The following is a 13,193-nucleotide window of genomic DNA, read 5'->3' as shown; positions in this document are numbered from 1 at the left end:
GAATGTGAATACTTCACATTACACCATTCACAGAAATTAACTTGAAATGGATTAAAGAGTTAAATGTAAGACTGGAAACTAAAACTCGTAGAAGAAAACGTAAGAAAAAAGCTCTTTAATATGAGTCTTGGCAATGATTTTTTGGATATGTCACCCAAAGCACAAGCAAAAATAAATACATGGGACTATATCAAACTGAAAGGCTTCTGTACAACAAAAGAAACAATCAACATTATGAAAAGACAACCTACAGAATGGAAAAAAAAATGTGCATACCATGTATCTGATACTATTCAACATATATAAAGAACTCATACAACTCAACAGCAAAAGAAACAAGACGAAATCCAATTAAACTGTGGGCAAAGGACTTAAACAGATATTTTTCCAAAGTAGAGATAGGAATGGCCAACAGGTATGTGAAGAGATGTTTAACGTCACTAATCACTGAGGAAATTATTACCTCACAATGTCAGAGTGGCTATTATCAAATAGACAAGAGGTCACAAATGCTGGTGGGAATGTGAAGAAACGGGAACCCTTGTGCACTGCTGGAGGGAATGTAGGTTGGTGCAGCCACTATGGAAAACAGTATGGAGGTTCCTCAGAAATTAAAAATTGGACTACCATATGATCCAGCAGTTCTACCTCTGGGAATACACCCGAAGGAAGTGAAAACACTATGTTGAAGAGCTACCTGTACTCCTGTGTTCATAGCAGCACTGTGCACAGTCGCCAAGACATGGAAACAACCTAAATGTCCATTAACACAGATGAATGTATAAAGACGATGTGGTAAATATATACAATGGAATATTATTGGGCCATAAAAAAGGAAGTTCTGCCATTTGTGACAGCATGTCTTGAGGACATTAGACTAAGTGAAATAAGTCAGACAGAGAAAGACAAATACTAGATGATATGATCTCACTTATGTGAAATCTGAAAACAAATTCATAGAAAAAAAAGAGATCTGATTTGTGGTTACCAGAGGCTGGGGGTGAGCTTTGGGTGGGTTGAAGGAAGATGGTCAAAGGGTACAAATTTCCAGTCATGAGATAAATAAGTACTGGGGATGTCATGTACAAGTTCACTATAGTTAACACTGCTATACAGTATATTTGAAATATATCATGTATGTGAAGAGAGTAGATCCCAAGAGTTCTCATCACAAGGGAAAAAACATTTTTTGCTTTTTATTTTTTTGTGCCTATCTGAGATGATGGATGTTAACTAAACTTATTGTGATAATCATTTCACAATATATGTAAGTCAAATCATTATTATGCTGTGCACATTAAACTTATGCAGTGCTGTATGTCAATTACATTTCACTATAACTGGAAAAGGAAAAGAAAGTGCTCATTCCAGGACTGGACTGATTCCTTCCATAGATGATAATTCTCACAAAACTTGGATGGCTTTCTAAAAGATAAGGATGATTCTTACATACACATGTGTAGAATACATAATTGGTCTTTTTAATTAAAATCACATTATGAGTTATAAAAACCCAGAGTGTTCCTCCCAGGTTAATTTGGTTGATACTCTGGTTTCAGCACTTCCACAGCCCAAGGCATCTTGACATGACCTATGTCCAGGGACAGGGCTCACCCTCCGAGGGTCCCTATGATACTCGTTTGGCCCTAATGTTTGAACAGGACGGGAACAAAATGCACCCCACGGAGCTCAATAACTGCCCAGACTCCCAGGAAGGCAGTATAAATGATGGAGGAGGGACTGGGGGAATGAAACAAGGGTGAAACATAACTCCTTTTCAGGAGGCAAAGCTTATACCGAGATACAAATGTAGAGGCCATGTTAATGTGGGCAAGTTGCCACCAGCATCCTCATCTCACCCAGAAGTTCAAGGATGTAACGTCCCGCCAAGGGTCATCAAAAACCCTCTTTATACAAGTGGAGAGCTTCAAATGCTGATGACAACACGGCCCCATCTCCCATCAGGGACCACAGGGGACAAAGGGGTCTCCCAGCCTCAGGGAGGAGCCTGGGTCTGCGGCTCTGTATCTCATCCTGTGATCAGCTTCGGTCATTAGGAGTCAAACTCCCCAGGAGCCTTTTGCCCGAAATGGGGTGTGTTAAGTTCCAGACAGTTCAGGTCAATATTGTGGACCATTAACTCAAAGTTTTTGCTTAAAGATGAGTGGGAATGAGTAAATAATATCCTTCCTCAAGAAAGTTTCCAAAACATAGGGTACAGACGGGCCTTCAGAGACTTCCAGCCTGGGGTGCACATGAGTCAGCTCACTGTGCCTCTTCCATGGTGACTTTGGGTTCTGAAACTTCTGTGGCCTGAAATGTCACATTAGGGGGACAGTACGTTTAAAGAAATATGGAACCTAAGATGAGGACACTTCATAAAAGTAACAAAAACTTTGAGTCCACTGGCAACAGAATGTTCAATGTTTTTTTTTTTTCTAGACCTTTATTTCTCTGTGAAAAGGGGAAAAAAAGGAATAAAATAAAAACGACACAGTTGACACAAAGAAAACCACTGAGGGGAAGGAAGGGAGGTGGAGAAGTAGATGGCGGAGGGGGTCCCCATTACAGCAGTAGGAGCCAGTGACCCGGGATGCTCACATCTCTCCCCCAGCGTGGGCGGCAGTGGCCCCTTCCTCCCAAGGTCTCTGCCCTGTCCCACCTTGCACTCCCCTCAGCCCCTCGGGAGGTGGACGGTGAGAAGTCGGATTCCCAGGCTGGGGAGGGGAGGACCCGTGCTGGGGGAGGGGCCTGGGGTCAGACCATGCACAGGGAGTGACAGCCAAAGGCCCCCAATGTCTCCCTGAGGGAGGGACTGGGGGGGAGGGTGGACACCAGAGGCCGGCGTTGGCTCCTCTTCCAGCATCAGGCGAGAGACAGAACAGTCAGAGCCTCCTGGGCAAAGTACTTGACGTCCACGTCCTGGTCCTGGGTCAGCTTCTCTAGGATGGGCTTGACTTCGCTCTGCAGTGTGCTGTTGTCCAGGATGGGCCCTATCTTCTGCAGGGACTTGGCCACATTGAAGCGGACATTGGCAACGGGGTCCCCAGCCATACGCAGCACTGTGGGCAGCATGTGCTTGGTGGTGATGTCCTGCCCACAGACCTCAGACAGCACATTGATGCAGAAGAGCGTAGTCATGTGGTGCAGGTAGTTGGGGTCCCCAGACATGGCCAAGACCTTGGGGATGATAGTAGCATGGGCCCATTCCTTCCCAAACTTCTCCACCAGTTTCTTCAGGTTGCTGGTGGCCGCCTCGCGGATGGCATAGACATGATCTACAAGCCAGGCCATGCACAAGGAGTTGAGTTTCTCATCAAAGAACTCCACCCCAAGCTGTCCAGCCAGCAGAGGCATGTACTCAATGACGGCCAGCCGCACTCGCCACTTGGCATCCTCAGCCAGCTCCACAATGGTGGGAAGCAGGGACTGGGACAGCTGCCGGATGCCAATCACCTCGTTTATGCAGTCCAGGTTGGAGATGATGTTCAGCCGCACCTCCGGGCACTCATCCTTCAGCTGAGCCAGGAAGAGGGGCAGGAGGTGCTCGATGGTGTTGTCTTTGCCCAGGATGGGAGAGAGGCCCGTGATGACTGAGGCCAGGGCCGACTTGACATGTTGGTTGGCGTCTGACACCAGCTCCTTGATGCAGGGCAAGATCTGGGTCATGATCACATTCTGCCGACAGTCAGCTGAGAGGTTTTCACAGAATTCTTTGACCTTGTGGGAGGCTGCGGCCCTCACCTCGGCCTCACAGTCTTTCATCAGGTTCTGGAAGGCAGGGACCAGGTCCGTCTTGGTGATCTCAGGCCCCACTGCTTTCTGGAGCTCTGTGAACTTGTCGGTCACCATGTATCGGACGCACCAGGACTTGTCCTCAGCAGCCTGGCGCAGGGTGGGCATCACCAAGGCCTCTAGATCCTCCTGGGGCAGGAGCTGGGCGATGTTCACACACGCCTCCACCGCTAGCAGCCGCACCAAGTCCTGCTTGTCAGAGGCCAGGTTGGAGAATATGGGGATGATCTCACTCTTGACGTTGTCCAGCTCCAGCACCTTGGCGAACTCCCCCAGCTTGGAGGCTGCGGCCCGCCGCACCATGGGGGTGTCATCTGAGCACAGGTTCCGGAAGTACTGTCGAAGTTCCGCCTTGACGGCACTGGACACGCGGGGGTAGCAGACGGAGAAGAGGCCGCAGGCCGACGTGCGGGAGGTGAACCAGTCGCTGCCCGCCAGCCGTTTCACGAGCGGCACGAAGCGGGCCTCAAGGTCGGAGGGCGAGTGCTCGTGCGAGATGGCCCGCAGGGACTCCACTGCCTTGTCCCGCACCACGGTTTCCTCCACCGTGGCCAGCAACTCCAGGGGTGGCAGCAGGCAGTGCACGTACTCAGGGCCTCCGACCAGAGTGGTGAAGGTGCCCAGCTGTTCCGCCAGGGCCAAGAGGACCTCATCCTCATCGTAGATGGTGTCTGTGAGGAAGGGCAGAAGCTCACTGCGGGTCCTTTTGACCCCGAGGGCCAAGGCGATGGTGGACAACTTCTTGATGCTGTTGAGGCGAAGCTGAACATCCTTGTTGCGGAGTTCATCTATGAGCACCGCGATGGGGTAGAGCGAATCATCGCCGTCGGCCGCTGCCATCTTGGCTCCGTCCTGTTCCTGTCAGACTGCAGCCAGCGCCTTACGGGTCTTCTCACGACGTGGCTGGAACCACCACAGGTTTCCAAAGGCTACTTTCCAAAGCAGGTCGCCTGGCAACGCCACAGCGCCTCTGTTGCGCGTACTCAGTACTACCTGTGAGCCGCCAATGGCCGCCGGTCACGTGAAGCACCTCCAGGGACCCGGATTCTGCACGTGGGGTGGGCGGGAGTGGAATGGCTCTGCGGGGCAATATGGCGGCAGCTGTGGAGCAGGCGTTTTCCAAGTTGTGCTCTACAGAGAAGTAGGAAAATAGTTTTAAGTGATACTGCACAAGAGAATAAGAAAGTAACAGAAGGAGAAAGAACCTGAGGATGGAGGGGCCTGAATATTTTGTGACCTGTGTCACTGTTCAAATCTCAGACGTTTGAACACCAAAGAAAAAATGCCTGGGGGGGGGAAAGAAATAAACAGATTTCCTCTGTTCTAAATAAAGCAATCTTCTATCAAGTTGCAGTAGGGTGGTAGGGTTGTAGGTGATTTTTTTCTTTATTTTCCAAACTTCCTAATGTTATTTTACTGTTTTGTTAATAATAACAAACTGATGAGTTAACCTAGCCATAGGTTAACACAAGCTCTTAAAAAAGGCTTTTAAACAATGACACATGCAAATAAGAAGTTGTTGACAGGAAAACACTCTCACAGTGACCAGGTGGCATCCCCTGTCCCAGCCTCCACCCTGCACTGTTGCACCCCAGCCTTGAGGCTCCAGGTGCTTTGGAGAAGAGGGTCCAGCATCACCCCACCTCTCACCTCACTCCTGTCTTGACTGTCTGTGTTCGTGCTGTGTCTCCTGCCCCACCAGGTACGGCTATGACCCACACCAGCTGTAGACATCCCATCTCACTCTGGAATCCCCAGGGACCTCAGACACCACCCATCCCACTGCCTGGGCTGGTGGGGGAAGGACCCCCCCCAGGACAAGGGTGATGGTGGGATTTGCTGCCCATCCAGGGAAATGACTCCCCCGTCCAGCATGACGCCCAGCTCACCCAGAAGGAGTCAATTACAAGCTGGCTCACTTTCCTCCAGGCGGCTGGCTGCAATAACCTTGATCTTGAACACACTTTTCTGAGGCACAGATAAGTACTGCTGGCTTTGATTTACAGAGTCTAGAGAGAGGGGTGACATTTTGGGCCAAGTGTCTCTTAGCAAAGCAGGAGAAACAAAAAAGTGGTTCCTTCACTTTCAGTGTGCGGTCAGAGAGTCCGGCTCTGGTCCGTTTAAGCAGAGGCTGAGCGGATGGGCCCGCACAGGGATGCTCTTCCATCCACCCTCCTGCCCGAAGTGCATCAGCGAGGGCCTGAGGCAGAGGGAAAAAGGTAAAGTCATGCTTCCCTTCTAGGTGACCAAGAAGACCAGGGCTGCTCGGAGGGAATGCCAGTCCCCAGGAATAGGAGCCTCCAGAATTTCAGAACTTTTAAACGCCTCATTGCAAGATGACGCCCCAGCCTGGACTATGGACTCGTCTCCACAGCTGCGGCCCAAGAGGTCTGGTGCCTCTTCCCCAAATCCCTGCAACCACCACTCCCGCCTTTGCCCAGGGACTGCGGTTTGTCCTGTGAGCCTGGGACTCACTGGGCATCTGCTCTCTCGCATCCACCGTTTCCTAAACCGCTGCTCCTCTGCGGTGGTTGCTGTTGGACGCGGCTGCCCTCTAAATCCCCTGTTGCTGTCATCTGTGCATCATCTTGTCCCCTCCATCTTTCAGCCATTCGCTGCAAACAGCTCCACCTCAGGCCCCCATCCTTCGGTCCAGGGCAGCCCGCGGCAAGCGTGGACCAACCCAGCCCCTGTTCTTAGTCCCTCACCTGCCTGTACCCCTTTCCCACCTTGAACCCAGATATGAGGCTGCCCTGAGGCAGCACCTTCTGACCATGGAGTGAGGCTGAGAGCCAGGCCCAGATGCTGCCCTGACATCCCTGAGCCTCTGAACCCAACGCAGATCCTGCCTCAGTCACACTTCCCACTTTCCTAAGTCTAATACATTCCTGGGACTTCCCTGGCGGTCCAGTGGTTGAGACTCCGCACTTCCACTGCAGGGGGCAGAGGTTCGATCCCTGGTTAGGACACTAAGATCCTGCATGCCACATGGTGCGGCCACAAAACAAACAAACAAACAAAAACTAGGTCTAATACATTCCTGATGGGTGATGCAAGGCCTCTGTAAATTCGCTGCCGCTCGTCTCAGTTGAATCCACTCTCAACAATACCTGTTTTTGTCCCTCTAAAACCACTCTTCGTTATCTCCCTGCTGCACTTCGCAACTGTTGTGCCTCCTTCGGCTGGCACGGTGCCCGCTATGTGCAGAAGACGACGGATAAATATCTGGCTTGAAAGCAAAGCCTAAGGCTTATTTGGGCTTTACAGTTGCTCAGTCCAATCTGTGGACACAATGCATTGGTATTTACGGTAAGATTTAGAATTACAGTGAGGGACCCAGAGGCTTCGCTTATGTGGTTACAGACAGTGAAAAGATGCTAAAAGTCAGTCATCAAAAGGAAAAGGACACAGCAAGTAAGAGAAAGGCAGTAAAGCCAAGAAAATAAACAAAAAGAGGAAAAGGGGCTCTTGGAGTTCTGGGAATGGACAGCATTCTGAAAAAGCAGAGAGTCAAGGCGGAGACCAATCCGGTTGATAAATTGTCTTTTTTATTGTTTCAGGGAACACTTCATGCCTGAGCTTTCCAGTAAAAGGCATAAATGAGACCAAAGGGACATTGCTGTCTGCCTGGCCGTTTAGCATTTTAACAACTTGTGCTGCTCCTTCCAGGAAGCAACATTCCCTCCCACTCTCTCTCTCTCTCTCTCTCTCTCTCTCTCCCTCTCCCTGTTTCCCTGTCTCTTTCTCTCTCCCTCGGTCTCCCTCTCCCTCTCTCTCCTTCTCTCTGTCTTTCTCTCTTTCTCTGTCTCTGTCTCTCTGTCTCTCTCTCCAGTGTCCTTGGCCTGGGGCTCTGATTCATGACCACAACCCCCATGCAGACACCAGGCTGCTTGCTGAGAGACTTAGGCAGGCTCCTGCTTCTGGTTTTACAAGCAGAGAAACTGAGGTGTGTGGTTCAGTCCCCTGTGCACCCCACGTAGCCATGGTTAAGACTCTTGGCTCACCAGAACGGGCTTAGGAAGAAAAACAGAGATTCCCCTAAAGCCCAGCACATGTTTCCGTAGTGAAGCCCAGCGTCCAGCTCCTGCCCCGCCCCCTCTCCTCCCCCCCGAGACTCAGAGAAACTGACCGGCCGCGGGCCTGGCTCAGCTGCTGCGGGCGGCATTAGTGGGGACATTGCGGGATGAGGATGGACCCAGGCGGGACCTGGGCATCCACAGCAGGTATCAGGTGAGAGCGGGAGGGTGAACTCAGGTGTTGGAGGGAGCCCGGGAACAGAAGCCTCTCCCAGCTCCCACACGGGGGCGGGCACCGCAGGGCAGCCTCCTCGAACTGAGAGAGGAGGAGGCCTGGAAAAGCCACCTGCTTCTCAGCTCTAAGGGATTTTTGTTTTCCTGTGTCAAAGTGTACTGTCCTGCTCTTCGGAAGAGTTGAAGTTCTGAAGACCCGTGGACAGCTTGTGCGCAGTGACCATTTGCTGACAACAGGCCCAGCAGCTCCAACCAAACCACAGGAGGGAGGGGTCACCGTGTCGTACGGGACAGTCAGCCAGGGCCACGGCATCGGGCACGGTCCCTTCACCCCAGCCCCGTGTGTTCACAAGGATCCGTGCAGTAACTGGAGAGGGGAGGGGTCAGTATAAACATGAATCATTTCTCCTCTCCAGAAACTCATCACTTCATCTTTTTTTTTTTTGCAGTACGTGGGCCTCTCACTGCTGTGGCCTCTCCCGTTGCGGAGTACAGGCTCTGGACGCACCGGCTCAGCTGCCACGGCTCATGGGCCCAGCCGCTCCGCAGCATGTAGGATCCCCCCGGACCGGGGCACGAGCCCGTGTCCCCTGCATCGGCAGACGGACTCTCAACCATTGCGCCACCAGGGAAGCCCCACTTCATCTTTTTAATTCTTCCCGATACCGCATGTTTCAAGCTTAGGGTTTTGTTTGTATTTTTATTTATTTGTTTATTTTTAATTGAAGTATAGTTGATTAACAATGTTCTGTTAGTTTTAGGTATACAGCAAAGTGACTCAGTTATACATATACATCTTTATCTATTCTTTTTCAGATTCTTTTCCGTCATCGGTTATTATAAAATATTGAGTAGAGTTCCCTGTGCTATACAGTAGGTCCTGGTTCTTTATTTTATACACAGTAGTGTGTATCTGTTAATCCCAACCTCCTAATTTATCCCTCCCCCGCTTTCCCCTTCAATAACCGTAAATTTGCTTTCCACGTCTGTGAATCTATTTCCGTGTTGTAAATAAGCCCATTTGTATCATCTTTTTCGATTCCACGTATAAGTGACACCGCAAGCTGTATTTTACCCGCCTTTTGTGTCTTCTAACTCAGCTATAGGAAACCGTGTTGGGGGCAGCAGCCCTTGGGGATGGGAGCAGAGAGGCAGGCCCTGCACCCTTATCAGAGGGGCTCAGGTCCAAAACCAGGGACCCCCGAGGATCTGGGCGTGAGTGGACGTGAGGCCAACACAGTTCAAAGCGTTCCATGCTGTGTGGCCGAGAGGGGCTGCTGGGCGGCCGCTATGATGATAACCTCTTGTTGCAAAGCTGCCCGGCACTGATACAGGAAAAGGCTTCAAAGCGGCTTCTTGTCGGGCTTCTCCCTGTAAGAAACAGGGCCGCATTTCTCAATCGACTTGAATTCCTCAGAGTAGGCGGGGGCTCAGCCTGGCTCCATTGGATCCGTATCTCGTGGGGGGGGGGATTTCTCCATTTCCAAGCCAGAGCCACACCCGCTCTGTGTGGCCAGGCAGCTCCTGCTGTCCCTTTGGACCTTGGCCTGAGGCCCAGAGGCTGGCAGGAGAGCGTCTGAGTGCCGCTTTCCCCTCCAAAAATTGATTCATGCTTTATCAGCAGATGTGATATTTCTTCCTATGAGGAGACGAAATGTCAGGTCTAGAGCATGATTCCCAAGTTGGGTGGCAGGCAGCCACCATCCTTTGCCCCGTCACCTCTGAAGTTTTCCCTCATGATGTGTGAGGTCATGAGGCCTAATGTCCAAGCTCATCAGTCCCAGTGATACACCAAGTCCCAGTTGAATGCTTTTCTCTGGATCTGACACTCTCAAATGGAGCCGCAGCACTGGGGAGGCACGGGGAGGGGTTCCTTCACAACCCCAAAGACCACAGAGAACTCTGGTCTCCGGAATATTGCATTTCCATGATGTTCGGGGACTCTGAAGTCAAGCAAACACCGTGGAGGTTTGGGTCGAACCAGACACCTTGATCTGCTGGAAGGTGGCTGCCCCCAAGAACGGGCCCGGGACCTGGGAGGCAGGACCTCGCGGTCTGAGTCTGGGCTCCACCACTTTTCTCCTGCTTGGATGTGACTTTGAGCAACTTACTAAACATGCTTAGTCCACATTTCTGCATTTGAAGAAAAGAGGTAATTATAGTACCTATGTGTAGGGCTGTGGGGACAGTTCACCGAGTGACAGTGTTAGAGGAGCTTTGTTGGTCCAGGCCTGAGTCAGCGCTGTCACCACGCTGCCCGACACCAGCGGGTCCACAGCACACATCAAGTGTCTAAATGGAACCAGCCCCAAGACAGGGTCCCATTTGACCAAATGCTGTGCCTGGAGGGCCCCCCTTGTGTCTCCCCAGGAGCAGCGGCTCAGGGACACCCTGGGTGTCCTGGACACCCACTAATTCATAGGGCCAACCACTGTGAAGGGGGAGGCTGGGATGCCTGGGGCTCTGAAGGAACAGCTGTGTGGGTGGGTCACTGGCTGAACAGGCCTCATGGTGGGGAGGATGGGGTTATTAGGCAGGGGACACGATAAAACCCCGGAACTTTCCACTTCTCCTGGGACTCCTGGCGTTATTTTGATATCAGGAGCCGTGGCTGGACAATCCCACCCCATCCTGTGACGTTATCTGGACCGAGTAAATCAAAAGACCATTCAAGGTACTCCATTCAGTCCAATATCTAACACCATTATTTCCCATGCCTCCCGTCTCTGAGTCTCCCCATTTAATCCTCCAAAATCAAACCAAAAGTATGCAAACTGTTGGGAGATGCCCTTAACAAAATGGGAGATTTGCCAACAGAATTCCACAGTGATCCCAGAGCTCACCCACAGCAGATGGAACAGCGAGGTGGCAGAAGGACAGAGGCAGAGGTGCCAGAGCTCGTTAGGGGCGCCGAGGGACATGAGAAGATAACACTGTCCCTGGCTGGGCCAGCGTCGGGGCGGGGTCGGGGGTGGGGATTCCACCCAGACTGCCTGCCTGGAGACAGAACAAGAAAGGGCTTCCGGAAGAGGAGAGCACAGATTTGGAATATTCAGGAGAAAAGGAAGGAAGGGAAGAAGTGAAAGGAAAAAACAGAAAGAATAAGAAAGAAGTTACAGAGAGAATTCGAAGTTACCTGTTAGGCTGAGTGGTCCAGAGTCACGTACCTAAAACTTGCCCGATCCACAGGAGCTATCATCTGGGGGTTCCTCACCCCGGGGTACAGTAAGGTGAGGGTTGAAAAACCACGACCCATGGGCCAAAGCTGACCTGCCTCCTATTTCTGTATGACCCATCAGCTAAAAACAGTTTTTACATTTTTAATGGTTGAAAAAAAAATCAAACAAAGAATAATACTTTGAGACACATGAAAATTATATGGACTCTAAATTCCGGCATCCTTAAGGGAAGTTTTATTGGAACAGAGCCAGGCTTATGGGTTCGCCTCTTGTCTGCGACTGCTTTCCTGTTCCAACAGCAGAGCTGAGCTGCTGAGACAGACCACACAGCCCGTGAAGCCTGAAACATTTACTCCCTGGACTTTATATAAAGTGTTAGCGGATGCTAAGCAGAGCTGGCCTTTAAGCAGTGGGCTCGGGTATGTTTTGGATCCTTCGATACAGGAGAAGAGGGAACAGGCCAGGGGAGCTGGAGAGGCAGAACCTGGTGCCACATGCATGTGTAAAGAGGCCGGGGGATTCCCTAGAGTCCAGTGGTTAGGACTCTGCACTTTCACTGCTGAGGGCCCGGGTTCAATCCCTCATAGGGGAACTAAGATCCCACAGGCCGAGCAGTGTGACCAAAAAAATAAAAAAATAAAGAGGCCGGTGCCCCGTAATTCCTTAGGTGGCAGCCAAGGCAACACTGACCAGGGAGAGTTGGTGTCTTTGGCTTTTTATGGCCAAATATTATTTTTTTCAAAAAAGCACAGCCTCATAATAAAATAGAATCTCAGAAATCTGTGCAATACTGTAGAATGGACACCCATCCTAGAAGTCCTCAGCTGGATTCTCGTTTAAAGAAAACTGTTAGGCATGCTGTAGTCACCCCAGCTGGGAGGACCGAGATGCCCGGCCTGGAGCTGGGCTTCTCCCTGGCCATCCTGGGCCCGGCAGGCTGGCCTCCAGCTGCCTTCCCAGAAAGGCCTCCCTTCTCCTTGCTGTTGAGGTCGATGTCTCATCTTAATCCTTGCTGGTTTTCAGGGGAATAAAATGCCCATCAGTGTCCCCTTTGACTTTCCACCTTTTGCTCCTTGTTCTCAGGGAGGGACTTTAGCTGGTGTCCTCACCTTTCCAGGTCGGTCTGGTCTCTCACAAGTGCTGCTGCAACCACACACCATGCACAGCCCTCAGCTGACAGATGTCCCTCTTGGAGCTGTGTCTATAAAGCTAGTAGTTTCACAAAATATGACTCCCCCCCGCCGCCGGCTCCGCACCAGAACACCACCCAGGTGGCGGCGACTTCATGCACATGTACACCTGTGTCCACGAACACACACTCATGGGGTGCCTGTGAGTCCCCTCCCACAATGTGTCCAGTCCTGGTCACTGTCAGACCAGCACGCTGGGCCCAGCGGTCAGTGGCCAGGCCCAGCTCTAACTGCCCACCATACAGGTTTATGATTTTTTAATGTGTCTGTGTGTATGTATTTGTATTTATGGCAAAAGAAAGCTTAAAACTTACTTGATAATTTTTATATTTTATAATAAAAATGGTAACACCTTAAAAATGATATTGCAACAAAGCTCCCTTCCTAGTTGATGGCAGGATAGGTGTCCTATCTTACTTTCTAAAAAGAACAAAGTTGGGGTGAGGTAGGGAAGGATGGGGAGTTTGGGGTTAGCAGATGAAAACTAGTACGTATAGGATAGATAAACAACAAAGCCCTACCGTATAGCACAGGGAACTATATTCAGTATCCTGTGATAAACCATAATGGAAAAGAATATGAAAAAGAATGTGTATGTGTATATATATATATAACTGAATCACTTTGCTGTACAGCAGAAATTAACACATCATTGTAAATCAACTATACTTCAATAAATTTTTTTAAAGAAATGAAATACAAAAGAATAAAAAAAAGAACAAAGAGAACTAGAGAAAGAAAGGTCCCAGTTGAGCACTTTAGTTCCTAAGAAAAGAGCC

The 13,193-nt window shown here is 50.5% G+C and overlaps 1 protein-coding gene across 1 annotated transcript; it reads right to left on the bottom strand.

Annotated features, from left to right (window-relative positions):
* Positions 1-2,426: 2,426 nt before the first annotated feature.
* On the bottom strand, positions 2,427-4,673 carry LOC308623747 (uncharacterized protein). Its single transcript, XM_081246441.1, has one exon. It carries the CDS (start codon positions 4,633-4,635, stop codon positions 2,866-2,868), a length of 1,770 nt encoding a protein of 589 aa, XP_081102567.1. The 5' UTR covers positions 4,636-4,673; the 3' UTR covers positions 2,427-2,865.
* Positions 4,674-13,193: the final 8,520 nt, after the last annotated feature.

This window comes from Mesoplodon bidens, assembly GCF_964165515.1.
Source record: "Mesoplodon bidens genome assembly, chromosome: 1".
In the NCBI taxonomy this organism is placed as follows: domain Eukaryota; kingdom Metazoa; phylum Chordata; class Mammalia; order Artiodactyla; family Ziphiidae; genus Mesoplodon; species Mesoplodon bidens.
The sequence above is the reverse complement of the archived record's forward strand: the minus strand, read 5'-3'. Positions and strand labels throughout refer to the sequence as shown.

Coding starts and splice junctions, on each gene's coding strand:
- LOC308623747 (XM_081246441.1), bottom strand. CDS start 4,635: ATGGCAGCGGCCGACGGCGATGATTCGCTCTACCCCATCGCGGTGCTC.